General features: G+C 54.6%; 2 protein-coding genes across 7 annotated transcripts; one reads left to right on the top strand and one right to left on the bottom strand.

Annotated features, from left to right (window-relative positions):
• Nucleotides 1-1,205: 1,205 nt before the first annotated feature.
• Nucleotides 1,206-5,239, bottom strand: CDIPT (CDP-diacylglycerol--inositol 3-phosphatidyltransferase). The gene is made up of 6 exons (XM_029946150.1): nt 4,841-5,239; nt 4,609-4,743; nt 3,733-3,886; nt 3,195-3,276; nt 2,374-2,455; nt 1,206-2,238 (listed from the first exon to the last, which is right to left on the bottom strand). Exons 1-6 carry the CDS (start codon nt 4,881-4,883, stop codon nt 2,093-2,095), a joined length of 642 nt encoding a protein of 213 aa, XP_029802010.1. The 5' UTR covers nt 4,884-5,239; the 3' UTR covers nt 1,206-2,092.
• Nucleotides 5,240-5,735: 496 nt separating this feature from the next.
• LOC115297936 (putative protein T-ENOL) lies at nt 5,736-9,935 on the top strand. Of its 6 annotated transcripts, none has more exons than XM_029946155.1 (6): nt 5,736-5,847; nt 6,280-6,376; nt 6,658-6,693; nt 7,082-7,112; nt 7,302-7,359; nt 9,736-9,935. In XM_029946155.1, exons 1-6 carry the CDS (start codon nt 5,750-5,752, stop codon nt 9,827-9,829), a joined length of 414 nt encoding a protein of 137 aa, XP_029802015.1. In that variant the 5' UTR covers nt 5,736-5,749; the 3' UTR covers nt 9,830-9,935. The 6 variants fall into 6 exon arrangements, with proteins under 6 accessions (XP_029802015.1, XP_029802013.1, XP_029802011.1 ...); XM_029946153.1 differs by having other exon boundaries at nt 6,658-6,784; XM_029946151.1 differs by having other exon boundaries at nt 6,658-6,805.
• Nucleotides 9,936-10,213: the final 278 nt, after the last annotated feature.

Below are 10,213 nucleotides of genomic sequence, written 5' to 3'. Positions count from 1 at the left end.
TTAGACCAACGTCTGAGCTCTGAGTAACACTGGTTACCTCTGGGGAAAAGAACGCTTGAGGTGGCAGCCTTTTGTCACCCTTTGGTAATGTAAATGATTTAGTATTTTAACCACAGGAATAGTTTACCTATTACTTGGAAAGATTCCTTCGTGGGCACCTGGGTGGCTCAGTCAGGTAAGCGTCTGACTTTTTGGCTCAGGTCATGAACTCATGGGTTCGTGGGTTCGAGCCCCGCATTGGGCTCTGTGCTGGCAGCTAGCTCAGAGCCTGGAGTCTGTCTTCAGATTCTGTGTCGCCCTCTCTCTGACCCTTCCCTGCTCACGCTCTCTCTCTCAAAAATAAATAAAACATTTTTAAAAATTAAAAAAAAAAGATTCCTTCAGTGGCTCCACGTGGCCCTCAGGACAAAGCCCAAACACCCTCCCGACTCCTGGGGCCGCCCCGCCCCGCCGGCCTGGGGCGCATCTCACCCGCTCCCCAGCCCCCAGCCGGCAGTACCGAGTGTTCCAGGCACATTGATCTGTTTCCATTTCTGCAACTGCTCGGTTGCACTCTCTGGCCTCCCCATTCTCTCAGCTGCGCATCTATTCTCTCTCACACATACATTAACCCTTCCCGCCCCAATCCCTAGCAGCTTGCTAGATACTCACCCGCTTCGGCCACACCTAAGTGCTCCAGCACTTCCTTCTCCCATCTCCCCCCACTTACCGCACCCTGCTGTCGCTGGGCTGGCCTGTGATCTCCAAGAGGGCTGACCTAATCCTCTGGGCCTAATGCGGGCATTGAGGCTCAATACCCATCTGCTAAATTTCAGCTCTCCCGGACACGGTGGCCTCCTGACTAAGCTATTATAAGGATGAAATGACTGACGTGTGGACAGGACCTGGCATATGGTAGGCTCAATATAGTCTTAAAAAGCAAGCCGGTGCCAGACAGCAGAGAAAGCTCGAATGGCAGGGGGGGCTATTAGGGCCAGATGCCCAGAACAATGTCAACTACAGGTGCCCAGAACTGTTTAAGAAGGAACAGTGATTCTCAACGTTATGGGGGAAGAATCAGTCACCTGGAAGTGTATTAAAATTGCAGACTTCTGGGCCCATCCCTGGAGATTCTACTCTAAAGGTCTGGCACAGGAGTCCAAGCAACTGAACGTTAAAGAAGTAATCCACAGGTGATCCAAAGACCACACTCTTGAGAAATCAACTGATCTGTTCGTGAATATTTATTAAGGGGCTATGATAGTCAGGATCAGGTTCATCTTCGTGGTGGGGATAGAGGAGGAACAAGAAAAGTCTGTGCCCTCAGGGAGTTTACATTCTGGTGGGGATAGAAAACATGAGGTATACAAATAAATGTGGACAGCCAGTGACATGTCATCAAGAGAGTAAAGCAGGTGGGCAGAGACAGGGTATGAGCTTGGGGGTGGGGACCAGGTCACCGTGGAATGACAGCACAGAGCCAGTCGGTGAGCAACTAGGAGACAGCATCGAGATGGAGCTTCCTTTTTCCCCAAGCTCCCCTCAACCCAGGCCCTGGTCCAACTGTATCTCAAAGGAAACCAAATCCTCAGAGGAGCGACGTCCCCTCTCCCCCTTCATTATGCAGTTTTCAGAGCCGGGATAGATCAGACACGGGAGGCCGGGATGGGGAAAGATCTAAGGGGCTTCCTCTGGCCAGGGGCACAGGCCTGACTCCCTGCCTTTTGAGGAACCCGGCCCCTGCCCGATCTCCCTCATTCAGGTGTCTCTGAAGCCTCAGGCCAAGCCAGACCCCAGGGCTGAGCCAGCAGGTGTGACAACGCCCGGTCCTCAGACAGGTGTCTCGATGCCCTAGGAGCGCTGCCCGCATGGGCGGGGCCTCCGGAGCATCCTTCCTGATTTGAAGTCCAGGTCCTGGGGAATCCTACTGGTGGGACTGGTCCTCAGGATTCCAGAGACCATGGCATCACCAGAGAGGCCGACGCCCTTCCCAGCAGGCCGAACAACACATTAGGAAGACATGGGCCTGGGACCTTGCGGGAGTGAGAGGGGAGCTGCGCGCACAGCGAGACTCCCAGGGCGGGTGGGCGGCCAGGGGCTGGAGGCTCCGGGGTCACTTCTTCCTGACACGGTCTGCAGCATCCAGGGCAGCCATGTTGCGGGCGGCCGTGATCAGGTGGACGACACTGATGAGAGACTTGAGCACCGCGATAGGGGCGGTGACCCAGAGGCCCACTCGGAAAAGACCCACAGAGCCAACTGCAGAAGGGAGCACGGGGGATACAAAGAAGACGGGATGCAGGTGAGGGAGAGGCCTGGGAGCTTGCGGCCCGTGTCACCCCGGGGCAGGCCAGAACCCCCTCCCATGCTGCTGCCCGGCCCCTCGCCTCCTACCTAAAGGTCCCTCGGAGAAATTGAACAGGTAGAGGAGGCAGTAGAAGAGCTCATTCCCAGCACATAGGATGAACAGAACGGGCTGCACAAACGGGGTAGAAGGGCTGCTTCAGCAAGGGAGTGCTGCCCCTCCCCCGCTAAGGGAGGGGGCCCGGCACCCTCTGCGGCTGGGTAGCAGGGAAGAACATGGGTAGCAGGGAAGAACATGGGCGTGCATGGAGTGGGGTGAGGGTGAGAGCAAAGAACAATCTCAACATATTGCTTCTCTCTTTAAAAATCCTTTCAGGGGCACCTGGGTGGTTCAGTCAGTTAAGCTTCCGACCTCAGCTCAGGTCATGATCTTGCGGTCCATGGGTTCCTCCATGGGTTCCGACAGCTCAGAGCCTGGAGTCTGCTTCGCATTCGGTGTCTCCCCCTCTCTGCCCCTCCCCCACTCATGCTCTTTCTCTCTCAATAAATATTTTTTAAAAATCCTTTCAGACACAACCTCTGCTTCCAGAATAAAGCCCACACTTCTTTATAGCCTAACACTCCTTGAGAACTGGCTCCACAGGCCAATCTGACTTCTCTCTCCTTCCCTCCAGGGCAGGTTCACCCTCTATGGGTGCGTCGGGAGGGGGAGGGGTGGCTCCAGCCCCTCTGCAGCCTGTACAAGTCCTCCTCACCAATTCTGCCCTCCCCTTCAAGCCTCAGTTTACAGGCCTCTCCCCTCCTGCCTGAGAAAACCCTGGGTTGGTTTGTCCCTCCTTGCCCCTAAGGTAGGACAAGACTGCAGGAGCGGCAGGAGCGGAGGGATTAAGTGAGGGGCAGGAAATGCTCACTCTGGAGGTGTAGTAGAGGCGAAGCACAGGATTTCCAGACAGGTCGATCATCTTGTGACTCTCACTGCCTCGGACCACAGAACTTGGGGAGAGAGCAAGAGGAGTCCATGAGCACTCATGACCACCAACGCCCATGTAATCCTCCTAGCGACCCCCACGACATAGGGGGTGGGATTTTCTCTGCTGGACGGAGGAAATGGGGCCCAGCTGAGGACCTCGGGTCTTGCCCAAAGCCACACAATTACCTAGTTGGTAATTATCTAGCAGAGGCAGGTTCTGAAGGCTGCATGCCAAAGCCCCCAGCTGTTATCTATTTGGAATCCTCGGACTCTCCGGGCAGAAGAGTTTAGGGACTGCTTAATTCAGCTGTGAACCTGGGCAAGCGCTGACTGAGGATTTGCCCAGGGTCCTTCAACAAAGGAGAGCTGAAAGGGAGACCTCCCAAAAAGCCCCAAAGCCTTCCCAGCCACACTCCCATAAGCCTCACCCCTCCCCACTCTAGTGTCTGCAGCTGGCCAGCACCCCCAGAACCGCAGACCTGTGGAGGTGCAGCCAGTGGCTGGCCACATCCAAGCTCATGCTGAGCTGGAAGAGAAGGGTGGCCCGTGGGTACAGCAGGGCCAGGTTGACCAGCAGACACATGGTCGAGCAGCGGTCCGTCAGCATGTCCAGCATGGCCCCAAACCGGGTCCCTGAAAAATGGGGACTGTCAGGTGGGAAGGGGCCGTCAGGGGCAGCGGATCTGGATCTATCTATGACAGGGATCAGGTTTGGTGGGTCATTCTGATGCAGAGTCTAAAAGAGCCTGAAATGCCACCACCCACTGCCTGGGGAGAAAAACAGGTTGCTGCTTTCAGTGGGGTGTGAGGTCATCGGGCAAGGGTCACCATGCATGAAATGCGGAGACACAGGAGCACATCTAGGTCTAGAACTCCTCAATCCCAGAACCAAGGATCCGAGACTCAAGACAAGCAGACTTAAAGTCTTAGGAGAAGTCTTGCTGGTAGGTTTGGAGAATAGAATAAAAAAAAAAAATCAACACTCCAGAAACCATCCTTCTTCCCTCTCCATTCTCCCTCTAAACATGCCTTCCGGAAGCCCTATGCCTAGCCCTATGCCTTTGCAGACACCCAGCAAACACCTGTTGAATGGATTTTTATTCAGAGAGACCTCCAGCACTGCTACTGCCACGTCCAGTCTTACCCCACATCCTATCAGTGAGTTCTTCTCCATAGCCAGCTAAGTTCCCTTCTGCTACAAAACCAGGCCATTCCGTTCTTCTTTCTACAGAGATCGGGAATACCGGCGCCCTCTGATTCCCGAGTACCCACCCGCCCTGAGGTCCTCAGGAAGCAGGAAAAGGGGACACAAGGTTGTTGGGCCTCAAGGCTGACTGGGAAGAGGTGTCTGTCACCTTGATTAAGGGCTCGAGCCGCGTGTCCATCGAAAGCGTCCAGAAGTCCGCTGAGCAAGTAGAAGGAAGAGGCCGTGAGGGGGCAACAGGGCATGAAGTAGAAAGAAACGATGGCAAAGACGATCCGGGCATAACCTTGGGGATGGAGAGGAGCGGACAGGGTGTGGAGTCAGAGACCCTGCCCCAGGCCCCGCGCCCTCCCGTTCGGCCCGGAGCCGCGGGCAGCACTCACCGATGAGGTTAGGCACAAACAGGAAGATATTTTCGCCCGGCATCGCGGCGGCCCCCTTGCAGCCCCTGGCCCGATCTGGAGGCGACAACTGTGTCCCAGCCTCGCCGCGCGGCCTCACCCTCCGGCCCGACGCATCGGCAGCACAAACAGCGCGCAGGTCCCCGCTGCCCCCGCCCGGCCCCAGGTGTTAGAGCGCGCAGCCGGCCGGAGCATGGGTCGGCCCAGATGGGCGCCGGGGCGCGTACACCCCGCCCTCCCCGGGGGGCTGGCCTCGCGCCTCCAGCGCGCACCCCCGCCACCTAAGCTGGGCCCCGCCGAGCAAAATTGAAGGAAGAAATAATAATAATAAATAAAAGCTTAAAAATGGCTGCGGCCCCTTTAAGACCTCCCCGCTTCCTTTTCCTTTTCCTCCCTCCGCCCCTTTCCATCGGCGCGTACCAAAGCGTAGAGGGAGGAGAGGGGCAGGGAAGCATCGACGCCGAGGAGGGAACCGAGGAGAGGTCAAAATAAAAGGAGACCTACATGAACTGCTTCTACTTTTCTCTCTACGGAGGGTATAGCTTCCTGGAGATGAAGACAAGGAGAAAACATTCCGCCCTCTTGGATCTACGCATCCCCGAGAGACAAGGTTATTTAGTACAGCCCACATGGTTTCTTCCCCGCCCCTCTCTGGGGCCGCCTTTGCTCTCGCCGGCTCCTGGGAGCGAGAGGACGGCTAGAGAGGTTGGAAGGCGGCCGAGGGTGGGGTTGCCTCTGGCGTGCCCCTAGTGGTAGGAGGATTAGGTCCCAGGCACCGCGTGGGATCTTCCAAAGTTTCTCAGACTTCTGGAGCTGGGCTCAGCATCCCCAAGGAGGGACCCCGAAGGAGGTGGAGTGGAAACAGGGGAGCGAACGCGACATCCTAGGAAAATGCCCTCCCCCTCCCCGGCCTTTGGTTCTAGAATCCCCAATATCCTGGCAACGGGGTTTGCGGAACGTACGCAGACACCAAGGTTTTATAGCAAAGGGTAGCTTCACCACCCCGGGCCCCCGTCTTTCCAACCTTCCTCCCCAGCTCCTTACTCTCCCGGTCCTCTGAGACCTAAGAAGGAGTTCCTTGGCCCTCCCTGTTTACCTCTGCCCAAGACTTCAACCCCTCTGCCAGGTCTGGGGCTGCAAGTCAGCCGTCTTGTTTTAGGAAGGGCCTTGGGTGGGAGGAAGGAGAGTGTCCCTGGGAGAAGTAGGGGTGGGGAGAGGATTGTTGTGAGCGTTCCCACCCCAGTCGCTCCCCCAGGAAGATTTAAGATCAAGGATTTTTTTTCTCCCCAGGATGAGAGCTGAGACAGCAGGATGGTTCACCCAAAGGCCTTATTTAAATCTGGCCCCAAGGAATGGTGGTGGGATGGTCTGGGGAAAGTGGGCTGGTTTCCCAGCCTAACACAGGCTCCACCTATTTCCAGGAGGATGGCGTCCACATCTACCAGGAATGAGGAGAAAAAGGGCAGCAGGATGTCCCAGGCTGCAGCCTCCTTGGGTGGAGGTCCAGCGAGCATGGGGGTGAGATGAAGTGGAGGGCTCCTAGGCCAGCGGTTAGAGTCTCCACCTTTGAGACGCTAGCCTCAACCCTCAGCCCCCAGCCCCCTCGCACTAGGCCTCAGGTCCTCAAAGATACTCCTCCCTACCCCCAGTCCCCCTGACCCCGTCCTGGGCCATCTCTGCCAAATCTCAAGACTCAGCCCTCCAGTACCAGACTCCTTAGACCCAGAGTCCCCAGCCTGGGAGCCAGGACTCCCAGTGGGGACTCCCAGGCTGAGTCTCTCTGATTTCCCTTTTTGCAGGTTTCATTATCCCGTTCTGAGGAATTCCTGACCCGGGTCAGCACAGAACTTACCGATGAGGCCTTGTTTACCGCTAGCTACCACATGAACCCTGTGCCCACCAAGGAAAAACAGACACAAGACCGAGGGACTCAGATATCCAAACACGGTGACCCCACCTCCAGGACCACTGGGTCCAGAGACCCTACCATCCCCCTAGTTCCAATCCTGGACCCCTCCCCCCACAGCTGAGCTCTCCAGCAATCGGTGCCTGTCTCCTCCACCTCACAGCACGCCCTTGGACTGCTCAGTGCTCCCTCCCTCAACTCACCCAGTACCCACTCCCCACTGCTGGCCAGGAATCTCCTCAGCACCTTCCTCCCTAGCCACATCTCTTTCTGGCTATGGGGGTAGTAATTTCTCTGACTGGGGCTTCTACTTCCAGTGTTCTTCAAGACCCAAGGCACCGACACCCGGTGAGTGAGCTTCAAGGGAGATGCCCTCCTTCAAGGGAGAAGGAGGAGGAGCCTGGAGGGGAGAGAGTGAGGGTTTGACAACATGCTAGCAGGGTAGAGGGATTTTGAAACCATGAAGTTCAATGCTTTTCTGATCTGATGCTGAAACTCAGACTCCTCCGTCCTCCCCTTTCCGTCTGCCATGTCTAGTTCTGACAGAAACCGCACCCGCACCAAGGCACACCTGCTGCCATCCCCTCGTGACAAGGTATTGTACTGAGTCCGTGAATGACAAGGCCATTCAGTACTAACCCAGCATGTAGAGTTCACAGGACACGCAAGTCCCTATTTCAGGAGTTTGGTACCCAGAAATGAATGATACGGTCTCTGCCCCTGAAGAGTTCACAGTATAATGTGGGGCCGGACAAGTAGATGGTCAGTTACAACGTAATATGTATAAGTGCCTGTTATAGAAGAGGAAATAGTGAGGAGAGCCCTTATCCCAGCCTCAGGAAAGGAATCATGGAGCTTCCTGGAGGGGGTGACATCTAAAGAATCTTCTAGGGGAAAAAAGTGGGTTGGTCAGGGTATTCCAAGTGGTAGGGCTTGCATGAGTGAAGACACAAAGGTGAGTCTCAGGAGAGTGAATGGGGGTGTACGGATGCTGGGGGGGGGAGGCGCGCAGAGGCAGTTTACCTGCCGGAGTGCACAGGCAGGGTAGCCAGGGACTACCTAGAGACCTTATGTGTGTCTTATTAAGATCAGGAGTCACCGAAGAGATTTGAGCAAGGGAGGCTGCAGTTTTAGATCAGTCACTCTGGTGGTCAGTGGGAAGAATGATCTGGAAAGGGAAGATCAGAGGTGGAGGCCAGTTAGGAGTTCTGCCAAGACACTGAGCCGGTAATGATTCAGTCTTGAATTGTCACAGTGATGGCATAGATGAGAAGAGGAGCAGATATGAGAAATAAAGACCAGGAAGATTGAGTTTGGTAATTGATTAGAAATGGTAGGGGAAAACAAGAGGAAATCAGATGACCGCCCCAGGTTTCTGACTTATGTAACTTAAGTCTGATGACATCATGCTTCTGTTCCGAACAGTTCCCCATTTCAGAGTAAGAGCCAAAGCCCTTCAGTGGCTTACAAGGCCCTACGTGATCTCCCTCCTCCCCCACCCCCTTGTCTCTCTGACCTCATTGCCTGTAACTGTTCCCTTGTTTGCCCCCGTTCCAGTCAGGCCAGCCTGGAATGTGGCACCCATGCTCCTGCCTTTGGACAGATTCCACTCCACATGGAAATATTGTGTAGACAGCTGGAAATGTGGCTTCAAAACTCACTGGAGACATCTGGGCTGGCGACAGAAATTGGATTTAGGAGGGAGTTGGCAGTTGAAGGAGGTGTGGTTGCCCCCAGGGGTAGGGGTTTGCAGAGTCAGAAAGAAGAGGACCCCGAGGGTGAGGGCAGAGCCCTGAAGAGTGGAGGAGGAGACCCGGTCATGAAAAGGAACTGACCACAAATGTTTACTGAGGGTCTAGTTTGTGCCCAGGCCACCAGGTCTTGGGGATAGTCATTTCTCTGGGGCTGCTACTTCAAATGTTCATGACCAAGACCAGAGGCACAAGGGAGCCGAGAACAATCCACTGTTCTTATTCTCAGGGAGCTGGCTTGCTAGTGCCTTTGGGACATTTGAGCTCTCCCAATTAGGCTTTGGTGTTAGAAGCAGCTTGAAGTAGCAGGAAAACCCTGGGTCTTAATAGCTAATCTGCTATTAACCTGATAGTTAGCCTTGTGCAAGTTGCTTCCTTCCTCCCCATGTGTCAAGTGCAAGCCTTGGACAAGATGCTCTTTAAGGGCCCTACCTGCCTGTACAGTGGTTTCCTGCTTCTTCCCAAACAGGCACTTGATTGAGAATTTCATCCAGAGCCAATATCCTCATATCCCCCCAGGGCAGAACGCCACGGTGCCAATATACTTTTCCTTCCTCAAGAAAGAACACGTGAAACCTACAGATTTTTCAGTTGGCCCCTGAAATATAGGTCATTGTAGGTGATCAAAATGTTGAGTGGGAGAATGGGTGAGTGGACGGAGAGGGTAGGCAAATGGATGAATGGATAAATGGATAGGTAAAGTCACTGAATGTTTATTGGACACTTATTGTGTGACAGCACTGCTGTAGAGGCTGGAGTCTAGAAGTGAGCAAGATCGAGTCCCTGCTTTTGAGAAGTTTAAATGGGGGCTGAGTGATTAGGTGGGAGAGAGGTGAGTGGGTGGTTGGATGAATGAGGGAGAGGTGGGTGAGCAGACAGATGAGTAGAAAGGTTGATGGAGAACAATGGGTCGATGTGTGGATAGATAAATATGTGGATGGATGGATGGATGGATGGATGGACGGACGGTGGGTGGATAGATGGATGAATGGAAAAGTGGGGAATAGTGGATGGATAAACAGGTGAGCGGGGCATAGGGGTTGGATGGATAGGTGAAGGATAGAAGGATAAGAAGACAAGAGCCTTGGGTCCAAAGAATCAGAAGGCTGTTTTGCTTTTCTAGAGAGTTCTGCCTAGCACCTTCACATCTGGAGGATGACCCCAGCCCTCTCTGGTGCTGCGCTTGGCCCCTCAAGGCCTCCCCTGTTCTGTCCTTTTAGAACGTACATCAGAGCTCCTCTTTCACAAGTCATTAACACTTCACTTTGCTGGGGACTTCTGGTCATGAGCAGCATCACCCTCGAAGCCTCCTAGGTGTTCAGGAACCATCACACACCTCTCCACCCTCAACTGGCAAGAACAGCACCAGAAATCAAAGGCTTTAATAAAGAGACAGAGGTCCTTCCCTCTTCCCAACCCAGGTCGTGCTCTGGAGTGGTTTCTCTGGGGTGGGGATATGAGAGGGTGGTCCGTCTCCCTCCCTCCCTCCCTCCCTTCCTTCCTCTCCCCTCCCCCTCCTCCTGCTCCTCCTTGTGTGGGCACATTGGTGGGAATAGTCCATTATTAGTGGACTGGCTTTAATTTGGACAGTTAACCAACTCTTATCAGTCAACCTGTTGGCAGAGATAAGCTCATGGTTCCAAACCAGCCTCCTAGCCAAACTCCAACACCTTCAGGTCTAAGCCTCTGGCATCGGAG

The sequence above is a fragment of the Suricata suricatta genome, chromosome 8 (genome assembly GCF_006229205.1).
Source record: "Suricata suricatta isolate VVHF042 chromosome 8, meerkat_22Aug2017_6uvM2_HiC, whole genome shotgun sequence".
NCBI lineage: Eukaryota > Metazoa > Chordata > Mammalia > Carnivora > Herpestidae > Suricata > Suricata suricatta.
This window is presented reverse-complemented; position numbering and strand designations above follow the sequence as displayed.

Coding starts and splice junctions, on each gene's coding strand:
- LOC115297936 (XM_029946152.1), top strand. CDS start 5,750: ATGCCCTCCCCCTCCCCGGCCTTTGGTTCTAGAATCCCCAATATCCTG. Junction 5,848..6,279: donor CCAAGGTTTTATAGCAAAGG/GTAGCTTCACCA, acceptor ACCTATTTCCAG/GAGGATGGCGTCCACATCTA. Junction 6,806..7,081: donor GACTCAGATATCCAAACACG/GTGACCCCACCT, acceptor TTCTACTTCCAG/TGTTCTTCAAGACCCAAGGC.
- CDIPT (XM_029946150.1), bottom strand. CDS start 4,883: ATGCCGGGCGAAAATATCTTCCTGTTTGTGCCTAACCTCATCG. Junction 3,887..4,608: donor GGCTCGAGCCCTTAATCAAG/GTGACAGACACC, acceptor CCCATTTTTCAG/GGACCCGGTTTGGGGCCATG. Junction 2,456..3,194: donor GCCTCTACTACACCTCCAGA/GTGAGCATTTCC, acceptor CCGTTTGTGCAG/CCCGTTCTGTTCATCCTATG.